The 15,483-nt window shown below is 48.8% G+C and overlaps 1 protein-coding gene across 1 annotated transcript in view; it reads left to right on the forward strand.

Moving 5' to 3' along the window:
• ADCY8 (adenylate cyclase 8) overlaps window positions 1-15,483 on the forward strand; it is a 185,025-nt gene that overhangs the window by 123,689 nt on the left and 45,853 nt on the right. Inside the window, exon 9 of the mRNA XM_075550577.1 lies at window positions 9,428-9,528. Within this exon, the coding sequence (XP_075406692.1) occupies window positions 9,428-9,528 (101 nt within the window). The remainder of the gene's footprint in view (window positions 1-9,427; window positions 9,529-15,483) is intronic.

Consider the following 15,483-nt stretch of genomic DNA (forward strand, 5'->3'; position numbering starts at 1 on the left):
TGAGAAGAGGGGCTGGGATCTGAGCGCACGTTGACCTCAGGTCGGCCCTCTTGTCTGTTGCCAATGCTGCCTCTACACGGAGCCTCGGGACTTGCATGGCTCCTGCCAACTCCCGTATGAAAAGCATATGCTATCTTCATCCTCTTTCTTTTGCACTGTGGATGGACTGACAGACCCTGGACAGAGCCTCAGTGGGTGGGAAACAGCCCTAGAGTCTGTTTGTTGTTCAATGCCATCAAGTTGTCCCCAACTCACCACTACACGTCCAACCGAAGGAAACAATTCCTGGCCCCGTGCCCTCCTCACAGTTGTTGCTGTATCGGTCCGTTGGCGCAGTCACTGTGTCATTCCATCTTGTCCAGGGTCTTCCTCTTGATCCTCAAAGTTTCTGATTTGCCAAACGTGATGTCTTCTCCAGGGACCAGTTTCTTGTGATAACGAGTCCTAAGCCAAATGGAAACCGAGCTCTCAAAGACACAGATGTCGGGCCGCAGCATCAGAGAATAGGATCGCCCACCATTGACGATCTGCCCGGAGTCTAGGTAGATCAGTTTATCCAGTCCTCTGAGAAGCAGTTGTTACTGCCAAGTGCCATCAAGTTGGACTTGACCCGCAGCAGCCTTATGCACAGCAGAACAAAAAGCCACTGCCCGGCCCTGCCCCATCATCACAATTGTTCCAAGGCTTGAGCCCATTGTTGAAGTCACGATGTCACTCCATCTCATCAAGAACCTTCCTCTTTTTCTCTGTCCCTTCAATTGACCAAGCATGGTGACCTTCTCCAGGCTCTCTCCTCACGACACCTCCAAAGAATAAAAGACAAAATTTCGCCATCCTTGCCTTTAAGGCGCACTCTGGCTGTTCTCCTTCCAAGACAAATGTTTGTCCTCTTAGCAGTCCATGGCACTTTCCCTGTTCTCCTCCAGCACCGCCGTCCACATGCAGCCCTGTCCCAGTTATGAGGAGAGCCCTCGAGCCTCCCGGAGGTTCCGTATAGGTCATAGATCTCAAAACCCAGCTGCCTTACCGCGTGGCAACGAAGCAGCCCTCCTGCTCCCTTCAGCAGCACTTGCACTAACCTGGAACACGTGGAAATGAGCCTGATCCCTACGTAAATCTTCTTAGGAGCCCTGGTGGCGTAGTGGGTTCTACTTTGAGCTGCTAACCACAAAGTCTGCAGTTCAAATGCAGTAGCCTCCCCACAGGCAAAAATGAGGCTTTCTGCTTCCGTAAAGATTTACAGCAGTTCTACTCTGTCCACAGGGTTGCTGGGAGTTAGAATTGACTCCCGAACTGTGGGTTTGGTATTTTGATTTCAAGGAATCATCAACTGTGAGATGCTCAATATTCCAAGAGAAAAATAAATCACCCAGTGTGGGGGGAGTCTTAACAGCCTCCCCATTTGTGTTGAGCTTACACCCTCAGGTTAGGAGTGACCGGGAAAAACTGCACCCAGCACCCAGGGAGAGAGAGGCGCTGTGCATGTCTGTATCCTGGTGTCAATACTGGTTGGACACAAGGGTTCCAACAGGGTTCCATCGACAGCCTCACGGTGCTGAATGCATTCTTGTTGAGTGGAAACACAAATGGACTGAGCGGGGAGGAGGGATGTAACTGTCCGGATCCCTGGAGCTGGTGTCGGGACGTCCTTTGAGAGCTCTCACGGCCCGAAGACACGGATCTGTTTTGGCCTGACCCTTTTCCATGGCATTTCAGGAGAAACGAGAAACGTTCTGTTTACTGCTCGCAGTGGGACTTCAGGGAATCTTTGAAGTTTCAGGAAAGACCACTGACAGAGCATATGGCTTAGACCAGGGCTCCTCAAACTACGGCCCACGGGCCACATGTGGCCCACCGAGGACATTTATCCGGCCCGCCAGGTGTTTTTGTCGCCGCTGCCTGTCCTGCTTAGCAGCGGACTCATCCAGTGTGCATAGGAATTTGTTCATAGTTTAAAAAAAAAAAAACTATAGTCTGGCCCTCCAATGGACTGAGGGACAGTGAACTGGCCCCCTGTTTAAAAAGTTTGAGGGCCCCTGGCTTAGACCAACGTGGGCAACACATGTCCCCTTTCTGGTCATCAGTTTCTCATCTGTGAATCCCCCATGACCCTGTGGCCCTATATTCCTGCTTTGCCCAGGATAATCCGGGCTGATGACTATTTTCCTAATGTGATCATAAATAGTGTCCCTTTGCCCTCAGAAATTAGCCTGTGTAGATGACAAGTCATGTGATCCGGGGCTTGAGCTGCAGCAGGATGGGCTTAATGGTTCCCAACCTTCTCACATCTCCGCTACTCTGTGGGGACTGTGAGCTGATTCTTGGATAGCTGAGAGGGAGACGGAGGGAACTCATAACACACGTGGGCGGGGGGATACAATTGAATCTATAACAAGCCATTATGTACTTACACAAAGCCAAGCCCACTGGCATTGAGTTAGTTCTGGCCTGCAGTGAACTTACAGGGCCCTCCTGAGGCTCTTAGGAGCATAATGCTTTCTCACAGGATGTTAAAGCGTTCTTGGCTCAACAGTAAGCTTTGAACCTTTTCCCACATTATTAAATATTCATATATAAAATAATTTCAGTAACTTCATTACATTCTACCAGTTAAAATCTCTCTATTTAACCCAATATCCCAAACAAGCATGTCTTTTTTGTTCTTGTTTTTGCATAAATGGTAAGCCCTATACCCTCCGTGTTGTAGGTAGATCGTACCTCTGTGCTTAATTACTTCCTGAGGATAAAAGCTGAAAAGCACATCAAAGAGCATACGAATGTGTCAATCCTTGAAACACGTTCAGAAACCGCCCTCAGGAATTACCCCAGTAAATGGCTTCTCTCGGTAGCACTGTTTAAGAGCATCCATTTCTATACGCTTTCCAACTGCTTGTTGACTTTCAAGAAATGCCACTTTGATAAACAAAAGACAGCATCTCCCTTTCATTTCTGTCTTCCTGAGTCGTATTGATGTTGCTTCTCCTTCCTTGTGTGTTTGGGCCTCTGTGCTTCCCCGTCTGTGATTTTCCATCTGCTCTAATGGTCCCAGTCCTGGGCTGCTCACCGCAGCCGTATTGATTTGTGGACATTCTTTCTAGAGTTCGGACTTGACCTCTTTGTGGGATCATTTGTCTTGGGATCTCCCTTTGTAGGAAGCACTTACACAAAAGCGCCCTTTCTCGATCTCTGGCTCTCATTTCTCTCCCAGGACCACTCCCAAATGGACCTCAGCATGGGGAAGACAAGAGGTGTTTCCAGGTCAGAGAAACCAACCCAAGCCATTTAATGCCCTGATGCACTGCCATCCACTCGATTCCGCTCAGTGACCTATTGGACGGAGGAGAATGTTCTGAGACTGTCAATCTTCACAGAGGAAGATAGACTCATCTTTCTCTGGAACTCTTCGTGGGTTTGAACACCTGACCTTGTGGTTAACAGCCCAATGCTCAGACCACAGTGCCAATGCCTTAGGAGAGCCTAATAATAGAGGACTGCTTCTTTGGAGTGAGCTCATTAATCTTAATAGTTCCAAAAATGATCCCGAATGAGGAACTGTCCTCATCTTGAATAAAAACTATTAACCCACTGCTATCGAGTTGATCCTGACCCATAGCCACCCTATAGGACAGACTAGAACTGCCCGTTGGGTTTCCAATGCTGTAACTCTTTACCAAAGCACAAAGCCGCATCTTTCGCCCTCAGAGTGGCTGGTGGGTTCGAACTGCCAACCTTGCAGTTGGCAACCCAACTCATAACTCATTATGATTAATTATGCCTAATCGGTGCTTCAGAATTAATTGGGTATTTTTTTTGCTTTAGATGTAGGTATTTTAGTATTGATGTAGGTATTTTAGTAGGGTAAGGATTCAAATCCAGCCACATCAGTAAATAATTCATTTAAAGTCATTTCCTTTTCTAATACTGGCATCTTACTGCTTAACTCAAAAACCCTTTTCGGTATTTAAAAAATAAAAAGAGCCTGTTTTTGTCACTCTGACATATCTGTGCCACCAAAAAGAAAACCTCTTTGTCTTGGACTGATAGCATCGGATTTGGGCGATTAGGTGGGGGTCTTATTGAAAAGGAAAGTTCTTGCCTGCCTTCCTCTTTCGGGCTTCTGACTTTCAGGTGGTCTTGCAGTTTGAGAAACACCCTCGCCAGCTTTCTGCTGCCTGACCCTCTCTCTGTCCTCAGGAGCGCTCTCATTCTAACATTCCATCTTCGCGCTCTAGCATTTTCCAGAGGTCTCGTGCAGCACGTTTCCCAGTGCAATGATTTCTTGACTGCTGCATCCATGAGCAATGACTGTGGACCCAAATCAAAGGTCGTCCTAGATGAGTGCACGCTTTGCTCAGTGTAGCATAAAGCTACTTACGGATCCAGTGGTGATGCTTTTTGCCGTCTTCGTGTTGAGTTGCAATCCATACTAAGGACTGTCATCTTTAGTCTCCATCAGCAAGTGCTTCAAGTCTTCTTCGCTTTCAGCCAGAATATGGAAGGTTGGTAATTGGCTTTGCTTCAATCCTGATACCTCATTCTGCTTCACAGAGTCTGACCAAAGGGCTGTACCAAACGCTTTGTTGTTATTGTCAATGCTGTCAGCTTGGTTCCAACTCAGAGTGACCCTATGTGCAACAGCCTGAAGCCCTGCCAGGTCCGGCACCATCCTCACGATCTGCTCCCTTTGAACCCCAGGTTGTATCCATCATGCCCGTCCAGCTGGTTGAGGGTCTTCCTCTTTGTCCCTGACCTTGGATTTTATGAAGTATGATGTTCTGCAGAGACTGGTCCCTTATAATAGCATGCCCAAGTACATGAGAGGATGCTTGTAAGGGGAATTGTGGCAACAAAAAAAATAAGACAAAATTGAAACCATATGAGTTTCTTTCACCCTGCCTTCACCCTGTATGCATGGATGTAAATGAACCTTCAAATGCTCCTGGTGGAACCTAGACGTTGACAACGGTAGACTGTGATTGATGTTTTAAAGGGCACGCGGTCACCGTAACATGCACGTGTGAAAAGTAAGTCCGCGAGGAACTAAACTCACAAAGCACCTTCTTCTTTGGGTCTCTGGGAACCGGGAGGAGTAGTCCTCAAAACACCCCAATTCAAAAGGCTCAGTTGGCTCAGCTTCCAGAACTTGCCAAAACCAGAAAACTCCTAAAAAAGACCAAAGGCAAATTAAACATCTGAAGGTGAGACTCATTCTCATGCACAAATCAGCTCCCAGGGCTTGCCCATTCTCCTATTAGTCATCCTCAATAGAGCTTGGGGGGGGGGGGGTGCACAGTCTGTGCCAAGTGTTTTCAAAACATCCATTTAGGTTGCCTTTCCTCCCTGCCAATAGGCACATTAAAATAAGGAGGTGGCACTGAGGGGAGCGCTCAACAAGCTTTTGGTGGCACTCCCTTGGTTCCTATTTCCATTCAGAACCCCTTCTCTCTCTCTCTCTCTCTCCCTCTCCCTCTCCCTCTCCCTCTCCCTCTCCCTCTCTCCTAGCTCTAGCTCTCGCTCTCCCTCTCGCTCTCCCTCTTGCTCTCCCTCTCTCCTCGCTCTCTCTCGCTCTCGCTCTCCCTCTTGCTCTCCCTCTTGCTCTCCCTCTCTCCTCGCTCTGGCTCTCCCTCTTGCTCTCCCTCTCTCCTCGCTCTCGCTCCCTCCCTTACTCCCCCTCCCTTCTCTCTCTCCTTCTCTCCTTTAAGAAAGAAAGAGCATTAAACTGAAGCCTAAAGATGTCAGGAAAATGTAACAAGCTGATTTTTTTTCATGTATTCCCATCAACTCCTATGACTGTGAGTGAAAAAGAAAAAAGCCAATAAGAGAGGAATTTTATAAAAACTATGCCGACCAGGTAAATGGATGCATTGTTTTGACTGTTTAGGATGTTGGACTCTGGAAGTAATCCTAAATAGGTAATTTGAGGGAGATTAGACTTTTCTTTGCTGCTGGAAGAGAGAATATTCAGATTATAGTCAACCACTCCATTTCTTATGTAACTGAATACAGGGAACATGACACCAGAAGCAAGTGGTCTCAGGAGCTCGTCTTTTTCTGACTCAAACACTTCCTAACCATTCCTGGAACTTTATTTTATTTTTACATGTAAATGGATTATTTATTTATCTCAGAGAGTCATGTTACTCTAAGCTTTTTACTGCTGTCCAGAAATAAATAAAATCACTGCTGTCGCATAGATAGAGTAGAACTGTCTCTTTGAGTTTCTGCACACCTTTACAGGAGCAGAAAGCCTCATTTGTCTCCCTCCCTGGGATCAAGCTGCTGAACTCATGGTTAGCAGGCCAAAGCACAATCCACTCTGCTACCAGGCCTCCTTTGCTGCTACAGTAACCCCCTGAATGGTGTGGGTATTTCACCCGCCTCCTCCAGAGGGACAGAAAGGGCCACTCAAGGGGCCAGCTACACAAAGGTAGTAAGTATTTCGGTCAAATAGTATAAAGGATTGTTTGGTGGATTGACTAAACAATAGGGCACCCTTCTGTGGGGATTATCATGTGTTATCATGTGCTGATGGAAGCACTGAGCAGGTCTCATCTCAGCCTCCCCACAGCCCTGCTGAAATTCCAGTCCGATTGGCATCCAGTTGGTTTCCATCCATAGAACAGAAGAGAACTGCCCCCAGAGGGTTTCCCTGGCTGCAGATCTCTCCCACACGGTGGCTGGTGCGTCCCAGCCACCAGTGTTTCCGTCAGCACAACCTTTCGGTTAGCTGCCAAACCCTTCATCTCAACCCCACCGGGGCTCCAACCTGCTGAGATGAATCCTTTGACCATACCCGTGTGCTCAGAGAGGAGAGTGAGGCATAGGAAGCTGAGGAGAGGTATCCAAGGTTACACTCCCAGGCAGTGATGGGGGTGGGCTTCCCGTCCAGCGGTCCTCACGCTGTAGAGGAGCCCCATGCTCACCCCGAAGCTATAACGAAGGGGGTGGGAGTGGGGGTCAAGTGAGGACAAGACAATGCCCTTCTGACGATGGGAGGAGGTAGTGTGGGTCTCGCTTCGTATATCTTTAAGCTCGAGTGCTCAGGCCTTCACAAGTAAAGAAGAAATGAAGTGAATCACTGCTCACCCTCGGTCCATAGTCACCAGGAACCAATTAAGAATCTTCCCTCCAGAGATCCACTCCCTTTTCCTTTCCAAAGTAGTGATGACCTGCATCCTGCCATTCGGTGTTTCTGTGTATGATTAACATCAGTTTTGGGGAGAAAAAAAAAGATCGATTCTTCTTGTATGCGACTGTGCCAGGCACAGGGGCTGTGGGACATAAGAAATGGGGACTACTTTAGCAGGGCCAACATCTCCGCATTTGCTTGATTGCTTTAAAGTGCGCTTCAAGGACATGGGCTTGACTCACCGTCAGACACTGACCACGTGGAGCATCTGGTGGCCAAGTTTCCGAGCCTTCCTGCATCACCCACCTCGATCTAATTTGCTAATGGAGGAAGATGAAACACCTAAGAGCTCAGACACCTTTAGTCATGAGTCAGAAATACCCAGGGGAAATGGCTTAGATACGCAAGCTTGGAATCTGTACGTCAGGCATCTTTCACAGTAAGAACTTGCAAGCAATGGCAAGGAATCTTGGCAAAAGAGTAAGCTCTTGGGGTCAGGGGGTGTTCACATGGAGGCTGTTTAAATCCTAGGATACCCTGACCCAGCTCACTTCCCTGAGCCAAGCGGAGCAGGCCTCCTGTTGGAGTCCAGTCAGGAATATTAGAGAGGATCCCTAAATTGGGGGAGCAATTCTCCTTATAATCCGTAGGGGCTGGGATGATGAGGAAAAGGATAAAGGCCACTAAAAGTTATCACTGCTGTTTACAATATCCCCTGCCCAAATCCAGATAGCCAAGCCTGCTGGAAAACCAAGGAGCCAACCAACCAAGAACGAACTCACTCTTGTGCCGTGTGTTGTTAGATGGCGCGCAGAAAACTCTGTGCGCCGAGCAGATGTCTTCGCGACGATGCCTTTCTTTTCCCGCAAGTCTGTGTGGCTCTCTACGCCCGTGCCTTCTTCTTGGGGCACCATTCGACCTTATGAGCAGCATGGATTTTCTGTGGTTTAGTCTGAGGGGTGGGGAGAGGCTTGTCCTGGGTCTCCTCTGGACACCGGAGAGTCAACCAACTGAAAGAGGCCAGCCTCGAGGTCAGAGAATGGAGAAGCCCCAAGCATTCAAGGTGCACATCCAAGCAGGTGTCCTAGTCCTCCGTGTTTCAGCCATGACCCAGAGCAGTAAGCACTGGTCCAAGACCCAGGCCACAACAAGACGTTGGCAAGAGAGTGAAAGCATGTAACTGCTGATTGTGAGTACCCTACCAAAAACCGGTTATGCCAACCCCCTTCTCTTGGCAGCATGGTCATGGAGCCTGTGATCCAGCCAGAGTTCTGGTTACCATCTTGCTTTATAGAGAAACTATGTAATTCACACCCAGGTTTACAAGCCCCCAGTCCTGTGTCTTTGTTTCCCCAAAGCCCAGTATCCAAAGGAAAACAACAACATGATCAGCAAGATGGTCAAACTAAGGCAAGTTTCTCAACCTCTCTGCCATTCGAAGTCAAAAGAGGGGCTTGGCTTAGGCTAACTCTAACACTTTTTCCTCTGTTAAAAGCCCTCTTTTCACCTTCTGCAAGAACCGGTCCTTCCTTGGTCTAGTTCCTCCCAAGATCATGCAGAAAGCGAGGCAGGGCTCAGGCAAATTACACATTCAATGCTGGCCGTCCAGAAGCTTTTAAGACTGGACAATCACATTACGGAGTACTCTGGATAATCAAAATATAGTTACCGCCATTCCCCCCGGGCCGATGGCAGAAGGGCATCAAACATATTGGTCCATCCATCTCGGTTTCTCTCCTGTGATCTCAGAGGGCTGCATTAGCTGGAGGTCTCTGGGGCTGCTTCCTAGCCTAAGTTACTGCAAATTAGGGGGTTTCTTTTGTATTTTTTTCTTAATAAAATGAAGGCAGAATGACACCCCTCCCCTACCCAGGAAAACATAGCCCCGAGTCTCCAAACCTAACAGCAAACAGAGCAAGATCCTGAAATGACTTCAGTTTACTCATGAAGCAAGTTCATGTGGGTTTGCTTTGCTGTGGATGTGGGTTGTGTGCCCCCTGTCGGGTTAGTCTGAGGGGAGTGCCCCAGCATCAGGTGCTGCTGGATGTCTTTGTGCAAAGCCCCCTTCCAGTCTCGTGGTGGTGCTCAGTCCTGGGTTCTCGGTGGCAGTCTGGAGGGAGGGAGAAAATGTTTTGAGAAGGGTTTATTAAGATCTGCATTCCTCTTCATTTGAGACAAATATTTAATTGCCTATTCCTCCTTGCTGGTTCTCTCCACCCACCCACGTTGCAAAAATGTTAACTCTTCCAAAAATCAAGCTCTGCAGTGGGATAATCCACTCTCTCTTTTGAATTACAGTATTCGCAAATGAGGGATGAAGTATTCAAGTCAAACCTGGTCTGTGCATTTATCGTTCTTCTGTTTATCACGGCAATCCAAAGTTTGCTGCCTTCTTCCAGGTGAGTGTGGAGGACTGAGCGCTCAGGTGAGGTGCCTTCGTGAGATGATGGGCCCTTCACCTGGAGCCAAGCAGCTGGTTTTGCCAGGGCTCAAGATGGAAATAAATAACTGCGTGCGGGGCTCAAACCAAACGGTGGGACAAGTTGGGTCTGCTCTGGCTGCCTTTCATTGCCTAATAATTACTCTGCCAAGGCAAGAGACTTTTCTGCCAATCTTAACAAAACAACAAAAGCCAAATTAGGATACCTTCATATTTGACACTGTACCCAGAATGCAGAGGGACGTACAAGCACTTTCATCACCATTGACTCGTTCCTCTGTTCGTTCCTTCTGAGTTGTGCGTGGATGTAGGATCACAGATGCCTAACTCAAACAAAGTGGCACTTTCATGGTAAAGCAGAACACTTGTGTGTGAGCCAGGCCCTGTCCCAAATACTTTACTGATGACCACTCATGTTATTCTCTTAACAATCCAGTGAGGTAGGTACTATTTTTGTCCCCAGTGGAAAGAGAAAACCAAGGTTCTGGGCTGTGAAATAATTTGCGCACTGTCCCAATGTGGAAACATATTCAAGTCTGGAGACCCATCCAGACTATCCAGATCCAGAGCCTGGACTCTCGGCACTCTTGGAGACATGTGCCTCGCCCAAGCCAAAGGAGCTAAAACCAGTTTGAGGCTCACTCTGGAATAGACTGATTGATGGCCGTGCCGTTGTCTCTCTCCTACACTGTCAGTAGTGCCTCAGTGATACTCCCTCCTCCACAATCTCACGGTAAGACGTCCCCTGGGAAGATGTTGAGAAAAAGATCAACGGAAGTGTGCTCCATGTCTAACACAGGCAGAAGACTGTGATGGACCGGGAGGAAGGTGTCACTTCTCAGTCCGTGGTCCCCATCTGCTAAGCAGCAGTGTAGTGGGAATGAGAGGCAGTACTGACGGCTCCAGGTGCCAAGAACATGCAAAATCCCTTGCACACATTGTCTCCACGAAGCCCCCAGACTGATCAATAAATGAGGGTGCGTTCTCATTCCCACGTCTCCTGACTACATAATCGCCGAGTTGGGAGTTGAACCCAGAGACACAGTCTGGGTGCTGAACTGCTCGATTGCATCATGCAGCATCGGTGACTCCTGCTCACTAAGGGGTTCCAAGGAAAGGTTGCCCCAGAGGTGCTGTTTTGAGCTGCAAGGGGTGAGGGAGAGAGTGTGGAAGAACACCCCCAGTTTAGAAAACAGCACTGCAAAAGAGAAGCATCAAAGACCATGTGTTTGAAGAACACCAAGTAAGTTGGATGGTGTGAAGTGACAACTTGGGAAAACATGTAGTGCATCGCAGCTGACAGAAATGCGGAGTTCATAATGCCGCCCACGGCACTGGGAACTGGCCCCGCTCTACAAGATCCCGGAGGGTTTTTTTTTTTTTTTTTTAGAAAGGCTGTGGATTGACAGAGAAAGATGTGCACTCACTAACACTTAGGGACCATTTAAGCTTGAGCTCTTCTGCATGAGCAAGGGATACTGGGGGTGGGGGGGTGGGGATTCTGGGAAGATGATGGCAGAATGTCTAAGCATCTAGATAGAAAAACCAAAAAGTTCATGGACCAGCTTCACTCCTCTAAATAACCCATAGAGCAAAGATTCCTCGAAAGAAAGTTAAAAATATTTTGAACGAAATGAAAAGAGCATTTCAAACTGTGTCAGGTGCAGTGATAGCAGTGTTTTGAGGGAAATTCATAGCTTTAGGAAAAATAAACCAGCGAAAAATTAGTGGGTCCAGAGGGAAGGAGTTTGCAAGTCTGGTTAAGGAATTGTGACTGATTGGCAGCAGAGGAACATTTATTGTGATATTTTTGTGATGAGGCTTGTATTAGAAGGACCACACTGGACATGGATCGTGGGAAGATGGCTAGGAGGGGCTAGCTTTAGTATTGGGAAGACAACCTGCATAACTCCAGGTAGGATTTGATACAGCAGATTTGTGGGAATGGAAGTAGACAAGAGAGGAAGGGTGTGTAGACACTTAGGACAAAGAGCTGACAGGATCTGGTGGCTGTCTGGATATGGGGGCCGGGGGGTAAGGGAAAGAAGAGTCCGGAGACTAGGGTAACCGGAAGGCACTGAGATAAGAAAAGTGGCCTCTGCCACGATAGGAACCCAAGCATCTCCCTCCACAATTGCCCTGGGTAGGACCCCATCCAGGTGAGCCAGCCACGGGCTCTGCAATGTCTGAATTCTAGAGGAGTGACCTGAGTCCCCCCACCCCCACCCCCCTGCAGCCAGCTGGGTAGATTCTGTGGCTCTGGGGTGGAAGCAGAAGCCAGTACCTGCACCGCAGCCACTGCCCGCCCTCAGTTGGGCCGTGAAGAGAAAAACTTGAGAACAAAGGAAAACATCAAAGCTGAACTCTGACATGACGCGCCACATGTTGGGTCCGTGGGCCCCAGACCCCACAAACACTTTTTTGAATGTGTGCTTGCGCCCTCTCCAATGCAGGCTGCTTCTTTGTGGCTAAACCGATGGCAGCACCTTCCCCTGCCATTCATTCACGGAGCTCCCCGCAGATGAGGCTGTCTGTTGGTAAGACCGCAGCACGTTCCCAGCCTTCTCGGCAAAAATAAGCAACAGACCCTGACGGAGAAAGCTGGAGCTGGCCCAGCTCCCATGCCAGATTTCCACACTCAGGACACAGATGTTCCTCTCCAAGAAGGGTAAACTAAGGAAAGAGAAGATGATATGTTGTAGAATTACAGGACAATGCATTTCCACCAGCCTGTGTGAAAGAGAATGCAGAGGAAAAGGAGAGGAAGGGCACAAAGAGGGAAGGAAGGAGAAAGAAGAGGAAGATGGTGGGGGAGGAAGAAGAGGAGAAAAGAGGCTCTGAATCTTAGTTGTTTGAGTGCATCTTACTAGGGAGATGTCTTAGACCAAGACCCTTCACCTCCCGGAAGCCCCAGTGTCCTCCTCGGTGAAATGGGACAGTGACACCCACTTCCCGTGTTGCTGGGAAGATGGAATGAGCCGTGTCTGTTTTTTATTTTGGGTACATTGTGGCTGTTTTCTGAGCCACAGTGTTTCCATCCACTGAAGGCACTAAAAATACATCCTTCTTGGTATCGCAAAGAGGATCAAATGCACCCTTGGACATACCAGCTCTTTGCAAACTCTAAAATGCCCCCACATGTCATCTTCCAGAACAATCTGAGTGCCTGTTCTCTATGATTCCACAAGCTGCCAGTGGCTGTTCACTCATCTCCTTTGATTTCTGCCTTCCCAGGAAACATCAAATCATGGAAGCAGCTCAAGGCTGGTTTCAGAGACAAGCTGCAGAGAGTAATTAGAAGCTAATGTCTGGAAATGATGGGCATAGAGCTGTTTGCAAATCCCTTGTCATTCTTTCTGAGACTCGGTTTCAGAAATGAAAGGTTTGCTTGCCTCTTACACCAACAGTACAGAAGGCAATGCAGAACCCCTTGGCCTCCTGAATAAATCTAAAATTAGATAAGAATGACCATTTGATGGTATGGTCTTTGTGTGTGCAGAAACCAGTGAGCGCTGAGAAGCTGCGGCCGGCCGACACTGGCCCCGAGTTGCGTGTGCAATGCCAGGAGCGTCGTTAGGAAGCTCCTCTGCTAGTGCATACTTGGGTCAAAAAACTCAACACCCAACTCAAGGCCATTGAGTCCATGCCAACTCAAGCAACCCTGTAGGACAGGGGAGAACTGCCCCTGTGGATTTCCAAGACTGTAACTCTTTAGGACAGTAGAAAGCCTCGTCTCCCTCCCGCTGAGTTGGCTGGTGCTTTCAAACTGCAGACCCTGTGGATCACAACACAGAAGCACTGCGCCACCAGGGCGCAGGTAGATGCTATATGCAAATCCTCTCAAACAACCCTCGGCGTATATTTTTTTAATTTTCTTTGATTGGGGGCTCTTGCAGCTCTTATCACAATCCATACATATATCCGTTGTGTCAAACGCATCTGTACATATGTTGTCATCATCTTTTTCAAAACATTTTCTTTCTTCTTGAGTCCTTGGTATCAGCTCCTAGTTTTTTTCCCTCCCTCGGCATATTTTGTACCCTCCCCACCCCACCCCAAGAATATACACAAAAGCCCAATAGCTCAATGAGCAACAAAGCATCCACTGTATACATTTCACAGCAATCTGATGAGTCTATAAAAACGATGGTCAAGCTGGATGGCATAAGGTCCCTAAAGACAAGAGACCCTGGGCCATCCTTTTGCATCTCTTTAATGTCTCCCTGCACTTGGAGACCAGACTCCACTCTTGGGCTGCCATGTAAGAAGTATGTAATGCACACAACTCCAGTGGCCAAACGAAGGAGGGAGGCACACCTGAGCGAGTGCTCACCTGTGCTTCAGACAAGTTAGCTGACGGAAGGGCAGAGATGGCCAGGTCTCCTCCTATAGAGTAAATTGAGGCTCTGGCTTCCCAACCCTCCTATGGATCAGAAAGAAGGTGGCATCTGGACTATGTGTGAACGTTGGCTTTTAACCATGAGCCTCTATGAATGGGCTCCACTGAACCTCCCAGACAGACTCTGCCATTGGGGTGAACTGTCCTCCTCACTTGAGAGTTAGGAAGAAAAAACAGGAATGTGGCAGACATCCTCTTTCCAGGGAAAGCTGGCAAGGGAAGGAACGGGGTCCAGCCCTCTCTCCTAAGGAGCAGAAGTGGGTCGTAATGGAGCAGCCTTTGGTTCTCCTTCTGAAAATTCCCTCGTTCACTGCTGTCCAGTCCATTCTAACTAGTGACCTTGTGGCTTCCAGAAAGTCAAGAGTTCAAAACCACCAGCCGCTCCTTGGGAGATAGATGCGCAGTCTCGGGAGCCCACGGGAGCAGGCCTACTCCCTCCTATGCGACTGCTTTGCATTTGAAAATTAGCCAGCGGAAAATGAATGGATCACGAAAGAACAGTGTCTGGTGTCACTAGAGAAGAAGAGCCCCCTGGTGCGGAAGGATCCAACCAGAGAAGGAGCCGTCGGTGTCCTGCCTTCTGTTCTACACCTGGAGGTCAATACGATTCAGACAACAGACAGCAACTAGCATGGCAGCCACTGGTGGACTCCGCCCTGTGCCAATTGCCATCAGAGACCCAAGAGAAAGCTGGCCCCTGAAGGACGGGCGCATCATCCCCCTGGAAGACAAGAGAAGACTGGCGCCGTGTGCCAAAAACAGAGGGCCATGTAGCCTAGCAGTGGGGCACATACTGCCCCATCCATGGAGTGAAGAACTCTGTGAGAGAACCAGGTCCTGAGAGAGAGGTAGGCCGCCACGCAACCCCATCCGCTCCTCTGGGGAAGATGGCCGCTCAAGAGGAGCACAGGGTCCCTCGCCTTTCCCTGCCTTGTCTCTGGCTTGCATGTTAAACCAAGACATGCTTGTTTGCAGGGGCTCCGTTTTGTTATTGAGACACACTAGTCATAGACTCAGCCCCTGGGTGCCCAGGGGGAATGGTGTGTTGTCAGCGAGTGCTTTCTCAGTCTGTTTGGGCAAGTGACTCCCTCTGGAAGTCCTGCCTCACAGGCCTTCGTTCTTATGACGGACTCCCAGGGAGACTTCCGATCCACATGAACCACCAAATCAAAACCCACCGTGCAAATGTCGAGGGGGACAGCAATGCCCATTTCAACGACCGTGGCTGGGACTCTCGGGGTTGGAGTCTTCCCGTCGCTCGGCTGTGCTGAAAGATTTTATGTTCTGGGCAACTTTGTCCTTGTAAACATCTCTGGGACTGTCCCAATGCCAGGCCTGCCTCCTCTGCAGCTCATCTAAATCCCCCGGGCTGCTCTCGCTTCTTCCAACCCATTACCTTCTCCCCCAGCCTGGTCTTTGCTCCTTTTTCTTCGTACTGTGCACACTCTCTGAGCAAATGCCTCCCTTTTCCGCTCTTCAAGGATCACCTAGTCGTTGATGGCGGTAAGCTCTGTG

The sequence above is a fragment of the Tenrec ecaudatus genome, chromosome 5 (assembly GCF_050624435.1).
Source record: "Tenrec ecaudatus isolate mTenEca1 chromosome 5, mTenEca1.hap1, whole genome shotgun sequence".
Lineage (NCBI taxonomy): Eukaryota > Metazoa > Chordata > Mammalia > Afrosoricida > Tenrecidae > Tenrec > Tenrec ecaudatus.